At 38.0% G+C, this 14,290-nt stretch overlaps 1 protein-coding gene across 1 annotated transcript in view; it reads right to left on the bottom strand.

Moving 5' to 3' along the window:
- The window catches only part of USP9X (ubiquitin specific peptidase 9, X-linked), a 131,392-nt gene that overhangs the window by 76,172 nt on the left and 40,930 nt on the right, over positions 1 to 14,290 (bottom strand). Inside the window, exons 14-17 of the mRNA XM_019524162.1 lie at positions 8,803 to 8,890; positions 5,873 to 6,215; positions 3,395 to 3,490; positions 1,676 to 1,887 (exon numbers count right to left, since the gene is read on the bottom strand). Coding sequence (XP_019379707.1) covers positions 1,676 to 1,887; positions 3,395 to 3,490; positions 5,873 to 6,215; positions 8,803 to 8,890 — 739 coding nt within the window. The remainder of the gene's footprint in view (positions 1 to 1,675; positions 1,888 to 3,394; positions 3,491 to 5,872; positions 6,216 to 8,802; positions 8,891 to 14,290) is intronic.

The raw sequence follows: 14,290 nt of genomic DNA, 5'->3' as shown, positions 1-14,290 counted from the left end.
CAGCATTTTTTTTTTAGTACATTTTTTTTTTTTTTTTTTGTTTCCCCTCATCAGATTTTATAGACATTGCCTGCTTTTGTGGGCAATGCCAGAATTTTGCTATTTCTGCAAAATTGGATTGCAGCAGGTCCCGAATCACAAATGTTTTTTTAGCTTTTATTGTATTAAATTTCTCATTCAAAGTTTTAAAATAAAATGTTAGCCCTACCAAATAAAAAAAATAGTTTTTATTCTTTTTTTGCACTTGTCTTTGATTTTAATGGACTCAGAATAGAAGGGACTATTAAATTAGGCATTGTAATCTCTTACTATATACATAAATATACCACTAAATTTTGCCTCAAAATCCCATATAAACCCATAGGTTTTACTTATACAGAACAGGAGAACATATACAGAACAGAAGAAGCCAACATGGGAATTCACTTCCAGATTACAAGATCAGTAAAGACCACACCTGCCATACTAACCTTCTCCTCCTATACAAAGGTCAAATAATTTGCCTTTTATTCTGACTGTTAACTTGTGCTATCACTGACGTAGGCAGCAGGCATCTATACATGTATATTGAGGCTGCTCTGACGCGCTGCAATTACAACACATCAGGGCAGAATCAATTAACTGAGTCTGCTAGAGTGCGGTAATTACCGCATTCCAGCAGACTCCAGTGTCACATGCATCAGTGTCCCCCTGCTGAAAAATGGTGGCGGGGGTGTGCTTTAACTGAAGCCCTGCCTCTCTGGAGCACATCTATAAATGCCCATAGTGCAAAAATATAGTAAGGCTATGATGTTTCCTGGCAATAGTAATCAATTTAAAATAATACTAGGAATATGAAGTTAGTGCATGAGTGATTTTTGTAGCTGTGATGGTCCAGAAATTATGCAAGAGGCAAAGTTTTCTTAGGGCGATATCTTTTATGTAGTTGGGATAAAGTAAGATAAGCTTTCCAGTGTAAGACCTTCTTCCTCAGGTCTCCAATTATAGGAAGCTAGACACAGTAAGTTAAAGCACAGCACAGGGGAGAGGCAGAGAGAAATTCTCAGGTGTACTATGCATGCAATTAAGCAAAAGGAAAGAACATAAGCACTGGGAGATGAAAGCCTATGAAACGGGGGAACAGAATGGCAGGGGTCAGTCTCACTTTCCTGAAGTGGAAAAAATTCAGGAGTTAGATAAGTTATAAACAGGCCATAAATCCAATATCAGCGTTTAGTCCTTGGCTGCCATCACTTAACTATGTGGATGAAACCAAACAGCAACTACACAAGATAATGAACTTTCACAGAAAAAATTATTAGGAGCACAGTTGTCACAGAACCACCACTCTCTCTCTCTCTCTCTCTGACTTCCCTATCCTTGCACTCAGAGGAAATCCACTTAACACAGGGGTAGGCAATATAAGGCCTGTGGGTTAGATCCAACCCACCAAGGAATTTTCTCTGGCCCGTGGGGCAACTGTCCCATCTGGCTCATGTGTATGGGGCAGTCCATGCCATGTCATATGCTGCCAGTCCAGTTGCCCCCAGGTATGCAACAAGGCTGGAGTGGTGCAACAGCCATGCTCCTAACTACTTTAGCCCATTATTAAGACCACATTATCATATAAATTCACAAAGAATTACTAATTTATTTTAACATAAGAATCATGACACTTCTGGGATTTTCCACAAACCTTGACATGGGTAAAATTGTCCTCTCTTCATGGTAATCACTGTCACATTCATTTATATATTCTCTTAAAACCGTCAGCACTCGCACCATTCGTATTGCTTCTTGCCTTGCACAGTTAATACTGTCTTTATCTCCATCCAAAACACACAATGTATCATAGGAGGCCTTTAAACGATCGAAGCAGGACTGAATGAAGTCTTCATGGATCACCACCTAAAGTAACACATTAGAACAATTGGAACAAGTATAAAATGCTACAGCCACCCTTCAGCTGTATAGTTGAGAAAGTTGTGAATAGTTTATTCCAATTATTCACAACTTTGCTTTTCCCATAACTAAACCTTCAGTTGATAACTGGATCTTAAAAAGTGTCGTTTTTTTAAGACTTGTATAGATCAGTGCCAATTTCACAATTTGTATGTAAAGCACAAATGTACCCTTCAAGTTCTGTGTTGTTCTAACTTTAGCCAAACAGTTACATTATAAAACAAAGGTAGGACAACTTTGTACACAAGACACTAATTCAGATTTCTCCCTCTCTCTCTTTCATTTGCTCACAACAGATTATATATTCAAGGATGATTATGTAACAGCTTAACAAGTGGAATCTATGTCTCCAGACTACTTTGCAGAGTTCTGGCTTTGAAGACAGCAGAAAAGAGGCTAATGTGTTATTTAAGAAAAATGAAGTGTGGTAAAAGGTAGAAAAAGTTAAGTATAGATAACATGTGAATTCAGTTACAATTTGGCCATCATTTGGAAAGTAAAAGGGTTACTTGTAAGTTTTTGTATTATAGCAATATTTTTAGATGGTTCATGCCCCAAACTTCTAGCTTTAAGAATTGAACAAAAGCATTATGATTGCTACACTACTGTTCTTAGGTCCAGAGCTGTAATCCATAAAAACTAAGCCGATTACAACACTGATTACCAATAATATCTTGAAATGGACAAAATGAGATTCCAGAAGTCCCAGTTGTTTACCTTTCTATGGGTTTTTCAGCAACTTATAAATCTCTTTCACTTTCCAAAGAAATGCATAAACAAGTAAACAGGAATGTTAAAAGATTTGATTTGACAAGGCTTAGTTTATACCAGGTACATCTGTACATGCAATTAATGCAACATGATCAACTCTGGTGCAGTTTGTGCTGGAGAAAACTGCTCCTCCAGGTGCAGCATCTAAACGTGTGCCCAGGACATCAGCACTTCGCACTGGGGCAGAGCAGTCCTGGGCTGGCAGGGGTCATGGGGAATTGGCCCCGAGCTCTAGGATGATCTATTGCGTTTCCATTAGCAAAGCAGCAGATAATACTAAGTGAGTTAAATGTTGCCGATTTATTCAAAACCAGTAATATCAGTTTTTAAACATGTCATAGTAAAGAGCTAAAACTAAATGAAGGTGGACTCACTAACGTTGTACAAGTGAAAGATAGCATTCTCCTATGTAAAGAAGCCATACCTTATTTTTAGAACTTTCAACTGCAAAGCATCATGAATGAATTCTGAAGAAGTGACTGTAAGAAGGGTGCCTTGTTTCCAAAAGCTTGTCCCTTCTCCCACTTATACAGTTGGTCCAGTAAAACGTATTGCAGAACAAAAACAAAACCCCAAAAAACTTTGGTTCAAGAACAAATTCCATGTTCCACTGTAATTCATACTTTATTTAACATTCTTCACTTATTCAATCAATACTGCAGCCTACTATTTTTTGTTTTACCTGATTAACTTGTAACCTTGGACCAAGATTAGTGTAGATCTCTTTAAGCAGATCTATTGCTCTGTTGGCAATGTCATCATTTCCCTGAATCACAACCTAGTGGAATGAGAATAGTAATAATTAAAAATATATATATTCATGCATTTGAAATCTTTCTGGTATCAAGTTTAAAAACAACAGAACTTCAGAAAACCATAACCTTATAAAAGGGATAAGACAGTTAACTTCATTAATCAGAAACGGAAAGGAAAAAAGTTGACTATGGTGTTTAGCTGCAATCAAATACAACCAGTTATTTGTTTAAAATGATGGAAAACAAGATTAAGTATTAATTTAACTATTGTAATGAAATTATTACTGCTTATAAAAATAGAGAAATACAAATACATTTGTAAAGATAAAGGAGACATTTATATTTCCTTTAAATATCTCAACACAGTTGCATCACTATCAACTGAGCATGAGGTCCCCAGGTAGCACTGGTTTAGCTGCAACTGAAATTTAATCCTCCTTTGACCTACATGTGCTAATATTTATATGTTTTGTGCTAATGGCTGTTTAGGATTTCTAGGTAATGAAATTTAATACCTTTACAGAGTTCTCTTTTTCATGATAAATTATATCACCAAACTTGTAAGCTTAACGATCTTGAAAATTTACTTCAGAATCTCAGAAAAAGGAAAGCTGATTCCAATGTGAATATCTGAAAATTCAGTTACCAGTGACATGAAAGTAGGCTGAAAACTCATTTTAAAATGATCCCATTAAGACCCCTGACCTGTTACATATATTATACAATTAACTGGTTAACTGCACAATAAATTTAGAGCAACTAGACGTACAAAGTAAGACTGGCAATGTGTGTAAAATAAATAGCATACAATTAACTGGTTAATAAACTTAGACAAGCTGCATGCTCAAAATAATTATCACTCCATAAAAGTCCAGCTATAAAAAAAGAGCAACCAGCTACAAAGTTAGTGCTTGAAAATGTGCAACCAATTTATAGCTGCTTTCTATTCAGCTTTAATTTGAATGTGTGGCAGGGCGCTTACATGCAGGAGAGAGGCTCAATGACTGACTATATTCTTAGGATCTGCATTTGCCTTCCTGGGCAAGGAAGTTACTGCTCATGAAAGACACGCCTGAAGACTGGTCTTGTATTTTCTTGGCAAGGCATGTGCCAAATTTTTTGACTATATGCAGTACTTCAAATGTTTTAAAAAATAAAACCTCAATGCCGATACCATAGTGCAGCCATTTTTGTTCAGTAGAAATTCTTAAACCTTAGAAGTGGCTCAGTTAGACCCCAAAGTTATTCATAGGCCTTTCAGCCACATACCCCGAGGCTGCATGTAGGCCCCATGAGCCCTCTCCGCCCACTGCAGGCCCCCAATGCACTGTGTGAGCTTCCCTTTGGCTGCTCCATTCAGGACCTGATGTGGTGCACAAGCCCATGAGGCACCGGTCATCCTAATGTGCCAACCACACTGGTCCTTGTATGCATGGATTTGTATGCAGGCCTCTGTGTGTATGGTGTGGTGCAGCCCCACTGCATGCCCCCAACTGTGCTATAAGCAACCTCCCACTTTACCACAATGACTGATGCTATGTGGGTTGCCCAGGTCCTCCATTGCTCTTTGGCCACAGGTTGCACCATTGCACTATACTGGAGGGGGAGCCCAGGGACTCCGGTGGCAGTAGCAATGCAGTGAAGTGGGTAACAACATCTGGATCAGGAGCCACCATTTAACCCCTTGAGGGGGTTAGCGCATGTGGCCTACGGGCTGCCAGCTGGACAGCACTGCACGACTGTAATAAGTAATACTGTATCAAATGTATAGAGGATTGGATCTATAGCACAGAACATAAACCCAAAAATTAGGGTACAAGCAATCTGTTCATCCAGAAATGAAAAAATGTGGTGCAGGTATACAGCACTGGAATTAATTATGAGCACATTAAGATCTCAAGATTAAGGTGCATATGCTTTGTCAGTAAACTCAAGAAGTAAAACTATTTTTCTCCCATAGATACTACTAATTATTAATAAAAATGAAGATATTGTAAAACAACCCTTAATGGGGGAGGGTCACAAATGAATAATTAAACTATGCTTGCCAATAGGGACTTTAAAAAGGTGTATATCTGGGATCATTTTTATGGCAAAAATCACAAATCTCAGAGATGCATATATGTTACAAAAATACAGCTTTTTATAAGCAATTATTTTATGAAGTCGTTTTCTTTCTCTGTCAGATCTAGAGTTCAGGTTTCAGCCTATAAAATCATGAATCTGCAGTGTGAAAGGAAAGCAGCACTTCCTTCCACTTGCTACATTTTGTTTAAAGAGGTAGATTTTAGCTTTAAAAAAAAAAAAGCAGTTGATATATGTTCAGTTACACATTCTTAAAAATAAGAAAAAGATTAAATAAAAATGGACCAGTTAATTTAAAAAAAAAATCCCAATGAACTTACCCTCCAAAGGTAGTCTAATCCTATTAATTCCAAATCATCCATCATATAGGCTCGTCTCTTTGCTACTAATTTCCCTTCTCGACAGTTCACAGCTTTGAAGAAACGTTCAAAACATTTCATTCCATTTTCTGTTAATAGGGAAGGATCCAGCTGAAGCACATTATTTTCAAAGAAGTCCTTATTAATGTCAGGGTCTAAGTCTGGTTCATCCCCCATTAGTTTGGAATACCATTTAAAACAGGCTTCACGATCACAAAGATAAACTGCATTTTCAGCTAAACACTTCCATATTTGCTTCGCCTGAGGGGCACAGAGCCACAGCTGACCATCCTTCAATAAAAATCTTGGGCAAAACAAAGAGACAATTATTAATTGCCTAATTGACAGCTTAACATTTTAGAGATACTAGAGTTGCAAATCAGTAACAAAGTACAATAAAAGAACAATTAATATACATTTTATACCACATGTGCAATACAATATTGCACATGACCCTAAAAACTTTCAGTCACATGACCTGTCCTCATTCACTGTCCCACTGTCTAAACTGAAAAAAAACCTGCACTCTTGGATTCTCACATAAGGAAACTAAACTATACTAGAATGCATCACCCACAGAATACCAAACATGATTTGTACCTTTAAAGCACATTTAATTAAAACCATGACATCAACCCCTGCTTAAGCCTGTTTCACTTAGCACTATTTTGCTATAATGCTCATTTGAAATTGATACCCGATTTCACTTGACGCTCAGCGAGTTTCATTATAATGCTCATGATCACCATCTTGGGCCTTTAAAAACAACTGAAGTTGCCATCTTGGGTTATAAAATACTTTTGGTTTCACTTAACGCTCGGTTTTTCAGGAACCAATTAAAAGCTCTAAGTGGGGATTGCCTGGACTTTGAAAGTAACACAAATTCAAGTCCTAATTATTCACTCACATGTAACCTACTATTTTGCTGGTGCTTCTTCTCTCATATCCTTTATTTCCCCCTCTACACATGATTAACGTAGTGGAGCCACACAACTGATCTATCATTGATGCTTGCCAGGTCCTCATCCTGGGTGCACAGGTGTGCAGCACACGTGAGGAGGTGGTCAGCAGTCTGTGGTGCATCACCACACTCTCATATTAGACTGTCCTTTAAGCCATTTTATAAAGTGTGGCATTAAAGTGCCCAGCTCCAGAGTGAATCCTGTTTAGTTTAATCCATAAGTTGCAAGGGAGCTCATACCCAGGTGGATAGGGTGTTGGTTTGTTTATGAAGTGCAATCTACCTATAATTTTGCTGAATTAGCCGACCACATAATAGCCCACTATATTTTGAGGATCAGACAGTGAAATTACATACAACAATGGACTAATCCATTGGAATGAACTGGAGGTCAGAGCTGGAGGAGCAGAAAAGGACTTTGGTGTTTCTAGTGTACATCAAACTCTCAAAATCAAGAAAAACACTAAATATATCTTTGAATTACAGAAGTATCCTCCAAGTGTAACTTTACAGCATATTTGTCTTACAAGTAGTATTGGGGTTATCTTAAAGAGTTTCAGAATTGTTTGCAATAGGCTGTACTCTTCAAGAATCAGAATCCCATTACTGCAAATGACAGATTTGATGTTTTCTGTTTAAAGTGTTGTGCTATTACAAGCCTTGTTATGCATTTTCTTATATTCATAACTAAAACCAAATAATCACCAAATCCCAGTTTTAAGAGAAACTGTACAACCACTAAAATATGAAACAAACTATAATTCTTTAAAAAGTAAGCAACTGTTAGAAGTAAGCAACTGTTATCCTGCAAAACAGTCATTTAGTTTAATTCTGAAACAGTTTTGAGTGAAATCTGAAAGAAATCTACATAAGAGAACAGGTTAAACACAAACATGACATAGTTCAGTTGACGAACACATGAAAGATAAGATGCAATATATCCCTTGAACATAAACAAATACAACTGAGTGGTAGAAAATGTGAAAAAGTATTATATGACCCAACTAACAACTTGACAAGTTTCATGTTATTCTGCAACAAAATATTAAATATATATATTTTTTAATCCTTCTCTCTTTTGTTTAGCTGCTAGTTTTTTTCCTAAAGAGTCCAAACTTGATCATATTTATGTAACCTCCTTAAGGTTTACTTTTCCCACGGTGTTCACAGTAAGTTAATCTTTTTAAAACCTTGGAACATTAACATGTGAATATTCTAATAAAAACCTAAATCTGTCAATCTGTAACACTTTATTCGCAATCTGGCTGGCTGACTGAAACAGCCAATCAGAGTGCTCCAAACGTGGGGGAGCACCGTCATGATTTTGAAGCCACACCAAGGACTGGCCAGAGTGCTGCTAGCCTTGGCTCCCCCACCCTGGTCCCTGCAAGAGGCAAAACAGCGGCAGCATTGGGCGTTAGGTGGTGGCACTCCATCCCAGCCCACCCCCCACCCACCCCTGTCATTCTTGACAGGCAATTGGCTAGTACCTAAATAATCACAAGTTTACTATTTTATCCTGCTGCCACAATTTGTTGTACCACATTAATATTAATGCAAGATCTTAAACTCCATATTGGTGTAATGATATACGTATAGGCCCATCAGTTTAAGTTAATGAAGTTCTGAATATGCACAAGGTTGTAAGACTGTAAATTCCTTGGGGAAAGAATTCTCTCGCTGTGGTTTCAGTGCATCTCCTAATGCATGCTTGGTTTCACTGCATCCCTCTCCAATCCCAGGAATCGCAATTTTTTACTTGAATTTTAGCATCCTGATCTGCTGGAAATAAATACCAACCCCATCCAGTATGCTGAGATTATACAAGTAAAAACTTTTAAACACACATTTCTTTCCATCTCACATGCTTAAAATTGTTATGCATTTGTTTGCTTTTTAGAGGAAGTAATTTAAACTACTTAAAACTAACCGTAGGAAGTTAAGTCGCTCTTGTACTTCTTGTACATGACTGTATCTGCTTCCTGGTCTTACAGTTTGTGGATCATATTCTCCATGCTCTGCAAATTTAAGAACCTTTATTAAACAATACACACAAAAAAAAATACTTCAGCTATGCTGCCCTACAGAAAACCAAAAATTCTAGTGAAAATGAATTAATCAATAATCAGTGTTAGCACAACCTTCAGAGGTCTGGTAATAATAAAATGTGTTAAATTAAACAACGATACTGTCAAAAGCATGCTTAGCCCGCAATTTTATCCACAAACTTTAGCTTTCTTTGAAGATATTCTTTTTTGTCTTTCATTATGAAGAGAGAATTAAAATATTCAAGAATCCTGGTTTCTGATGACTCATACAACTACAGTGGGAGCAGATAAAGCACTCCCAAATGTACTGTGTATACTGTTCACATATTACTGAAGTTGAAGCCTTAACATGGGGGTTTTTTTAGCAGGATCAAATCAGTTTTAAAAGCAATTTTCTTTAAAGATCAACTACATACTGGAGACACCAATTGGACCAATATTTTTAAACTACAAATTTGATATTGGACTGTGGCTTTGGGTGTGGGGTGAGAAGGAAGTATGTAAGATCACTTTATCTATTCACTGACAGTTATATATACTAACACCTTTGAAACAGGACAGAACAATACCTTCTTTTCAGACTGACAATCTTTTTAAAAGAACTACCAAAGTAGAATCAGTATTTCTAATTCCAAACAAAGATTTTTTTTAAATTGTAATATTAGTACTTGGCAATAGGCATAATTCAAGAACATACATAAGGCAGATAATATGATACCTTTTACTCGTCCAAACAAATGTATATCTTGTGCTATACCAACTGTCTTATTAGATGGACATACACCATATAATGATTTACTTCAGGAAGCATATATGCTACAAATGCAGCTACAATACAGTATGCTTTTGTGAAAGAAATGGAACAGGAAGAAAGACTGAACTGTAGTGTCAGACCTAAAAATTCTATAGTTTACAATCTTGAAGTAGGATGAGACTTTTGGGTAGAAACAGCACTTCCATTTTAAATCCCTAATTCCACTCGTCTCTATTAAAGTTTCCTTTTGGACTGATCCCCCATCCTTCATCTCATCTCAGAAATGAAAGATTACACCAACTCTCCATAAAAGGTTCCTGCCATTCCAATTATATATTATCCCCCAAAATGGAAAACATTTAAGTGTCATGTAGCAATTTATTCTCCAAAAGAATTTAGGTATTTTATTCACCATAAGCACAGCTCATTCTTTCCTTAGAATGATAAAAAAAAATAAGGTTACTGCATTTTTAAAATGCAGTAAATCTGAAGAACGTTAGCACAAGAATAACTGACCAACAGGGACAATCCATCCAACCCCACACAGGCAAACTAGTTCCCCCATGCCAGTCTGCACACATGCTTCTTCTTTACGGTCCTAGGGAACTGTGAGCCCAAAATCAGGGAGCCTTATGTTCATGGTTATCTTATATTCAAGAAAATATAGTACATTCTACACCTCGCCTTATCTTAGTTTTTCTACCTCACATTCAGATCATTACAAATGTGCTCCTGTACATTTTATCATTTGTCTTTTCTTGAGAAAGCCCTTCTGGCTTATAAGAGGAGTATTTATTAAAGGCCATGACCTTTAAGTCTGTATCTGCTTCATTCCACCTTAATTTTTTTGCCTCTTCCCTTTCAAATTTTTATCCCTTCTTCTTTAGCACTGCTTCTTGTGGCTCCACAGCTCATCTACGATGCAGCACTGCAGACAAAACTCTGCCAGAAAAAGCTTAATTTTCCACCCAACCTAAACGAAGTGAACTTTACAACCTTGGTTGATCTATAAAATGTCTAGATATAAGGCAGTCTGCTTAAGGGGTTGGATAAAACACATAGACCAGAATCAATAATATTCTGTGGACCAGTAAGTATCAAGTACAGGACAGAAGAAAGTGTCAAGGACTGAGAAAGTTAAATGCAAGTGTACTTTATATAAAGTGAAGATGAAACAAAGTCTAGTCAGCCATGCAGTAAAATCCTGAAAATAAATACAGAAACCTAGTAAATACATTCAAAATGGAACACAACAGCAATAATAGACTCTAGAGGCAAATCAACTATATCCTTTAGTTGCAGAACCTCAAAAGGCATGCATATTCATAAATAAAAAGCAGCAAGGAGGCAGGAAGTAAATCAATATATTTAAAAGAGATCTGAGTTAGTTCTGTACATGGCAGCTCTAAAACAGGAAGCAGTACTGCTATTTTGGCACCGTAGGTGAGCTAATTATCTCTGTTCAAAAACCAGGATCATTTAACCTACCCACAGCACAACAGTAAAGGTATCAACATGCATATTTAGAGGCATTTTGGAAGGGGAATATTTAAAATAATAAATAAATTAAATAAAGTAAATAAAAGCAGCTGTTACATGTGCACATGCAAAAAGATACAAACATAGTAAAGCTGCTCCAACCTTAAAAGTACCAAGATGGCAGTTTTGCTACATTTGAATCATTCCCAGTTTTAACTATCAGAATGAAACAGCCTACTGCCCAAAAAATGCGTGTCCATACCCTATGGCTATACAGGAGACCCTCGCCATTCACGGGGGATACGTTCTTGTATCCCCCGTGAATGGCGAAATCCACGAATAAGGCACGGCATTCATGAACATCATTTGCGTTCATGAACGCCATGCCCCTGGTGGCTGGGTTTGGAGCACAACTGCTCTGGTGGTGGCGGGAGCCTGGCAGCAGCAAGCACAGAACTCCCAAGGAGCTCCTTTAAGTGCATTTAGGTTGCAGGTTCGCCATTCGTGAATATTTAAAACCGCAAATGCCAAACCTGCAAATAGTGAGGGTTTCCTGTACTGTTTTGCATCCACAGAAGGTAGTGGGCACAGAGCAATAAGGTCAAAAGCTAGGGACAGACATTACACATACACCAGTTTAAGTGATCAGAAACTGGTTTAAACCTGTAACAGAACAGATGTTCAGTGCACATAAACCAGTTTGAAAATGGCTGAAACTAGTTTGAGATAAACCTGGTTGAATGTAGTATCAGACTTAACTGAATTGGCTCAAACTGCTTTATGCAATGACTGTCCCAAGACCCTTTGCTGGTTTAAGCTAAACTAGACACCCCCAGCATCCCGGCATGTTCTCTGGGCGGTGCAGGGCTCTCTGCTCCACAGCAAGGCTGGTCCCTCTGCTCTGCTCCCTGATTGGAGCTCCGACAGACTTGCAGGCACAGCAGGGTGTGTTGGCTTCCCCATGCCCCCCTCCCTCCACTCACTGCTTAAGGAGAGATCCCTATCTCCTCTCTCCCACAGCACAGACTGTAGCCAGCATGTGGTATGCTAGCTAATGCTGTGTAAAGGAAATAGGACAGTGTCCACTTAGGGCTTTTTGGAAGTCATCAACAGCTCAGATGGTAATGTCCCTGCATTCCTCCCTTTGGAAAAGGCACACAAGGTTCTTTGGGTAAATCTGATATCTTTTATTAGACCAACTAAATAGTTGGAAAGAATTTTCTTAGCAAGCTTTTCAGTTTAAAAAACTTTTGTCAGGCTGAGAAAGTATCTGCAGCTGGTGTGTGCTCCTCCAGGATGGAATGAATAGTCAAGCCAGAGGCTAGTACGCATTTTCCATTGGAAAAAGCTGTTTAAGAAGAGCTTGTAATGAGTGAGGCTTTGTTTTCTGATGGGGTATTAAATGCTGATAACAGAGCTGATAAATGCTCTGTTATCAAGGGGGGGAACCCCCCTAATCACAGTGTCCTGCCAGGGCCTAACCACACCCCACCCCCACACTCACCCCTGTGCAAGGGAAGGGAGGGCTCCACTCGTGCCCCCTAGCTTCTAGCCAGAGCCACTACAGGCATGTGCCTGTATTTTTGGGATGCCTGTCTGGTTACAAACTGATTTAGCCTAGCCAGGTTAGACTAACTTGCAAAGATTGAATCAATTCAGGCTTAGTCTTTTTGAAGGTATGTCCCAAGCCTTAGGGTTCAGAGAGGATGCCAAGCAAAGGAAGGAACAACTTCTGAACAGTTAGGGTTACTGTTATGTTTCACATTAGTTTTAGAGTAGTTTTCACTGTATTTTTTTGTCCCATGCCGATTTGCTATTACAGCAGCCCTCTCTGGCCTGCTCAGTCTCTTCAGCTCAGCTTCATTTTGTGGCTCCCTATCTTACCTCTTTCCTCCTGCACTGAACATCTAACCAACTTACTTCCCCCTTTTTCCTTCCATTTACTTCATCCCCTCTTTAGTAAATCTAAGCAAGTCTTGCTACCACCTTAAAACACACGGAACTAATATGATAATTGCTCCTACCATATCTTCTCTGTATGCATGTTCTACCCTTTCCCCTCCTCCTGCATCTGTCTATTTGGATTTCAAGCTCTTTTCAAAATGGAATAAGTAGCCTCCTTGGTTGGTACTTAGACACTGCTGTGACTTACATGGTTAATAAAGCAGAAATTAGGGCAGAAGGGCACCTTAGACACTAATTGGTATCATCCTGCCCTACCTTTTGCCTGAATTGAGTAAAATGGCTAGTCACCTCTCTATATATAGTTATTTACAAATTTTGGCATCAAGATCACTAACTTCTACAGCACCCTGGTAGAACAGAAAGAAAAATATCACAGCAGCTTCATATGAAGTGAATAATCTCTGTATGCTATTAAATTTAATACATTTTATGCTTTTTTTGCCCATGTTTACAGTTATTTTTCTGAAGACATTCACCTTATCAAACTTTACCTTAATGGTAGAAGCTGGGGCTTTTGACACATGAACTAAAGGTAGACATTTGAAAATTTTAGATAAATAAGCCAACTCTTTCTGCTAAAATAAAACACCAGCACAACAGATAATATTGATAAAACATCTTTTTGTTTTAGAATTGAAGACTCACTGAAATTAACACGTGTCTTCATGCCTCATTTATTTTTCTGTCTGTAGACTAAATAAATCCAGTTCCCTCAGCCTCTCCTCAGAAGTCATGAGCTGCAGCTCCCTAACCATTTCTCTTTGATTTAACCCACTGCTGTGCTGTTGACAATCAATTCAACACAAATCCCCTCCATTTTAAATACACCACCCTCCCTTAAGGTCTGTTGTATACTTCTGTCATTTACAGGTTGCACACAAAGCCTCACTTCATCTTTCTGGACAAGACGAAGCTTTAGGAGTACTGCAACCCCAAATAGCAGTAATTCTGATAAAGACAACAGTAACTTAAAACAGGGTGATATAATGAAAGTGCCATCTCTCCATCTCCACATTAGCGAAAAATCACTGTTCCAGATATATCACTAGATGAAAAACATAAAAGTATTGTCCACATCTCTTTCAAAGAAATGTTGTGAAAATGGGCCAAGTTAAAACAGCTTTGCACAGTAGCAGGTAGACCTTTAAAAAAAAAAAAAAAAAAAAAAAAAA

Source organism: Gavialis gangeticus, unplaced genomic scaffold (genome assembly GCF_001723915.1).
Source record: "Gavialis gangeticus isolate Ggan-Ray unplaced genomic scaffold, GavGan_comp1, whole genome shotgun sequence".
In the NCBI taxonomy this organism is placed as follows: Eukaryota; Metazoa; Chordata; order Crocodylia; family Gavialidae; genus Gavialis; species Gavialis gangeticus.
This window is presented reverse-complemented; position numbering and strand designations above follow the sequence as displayed.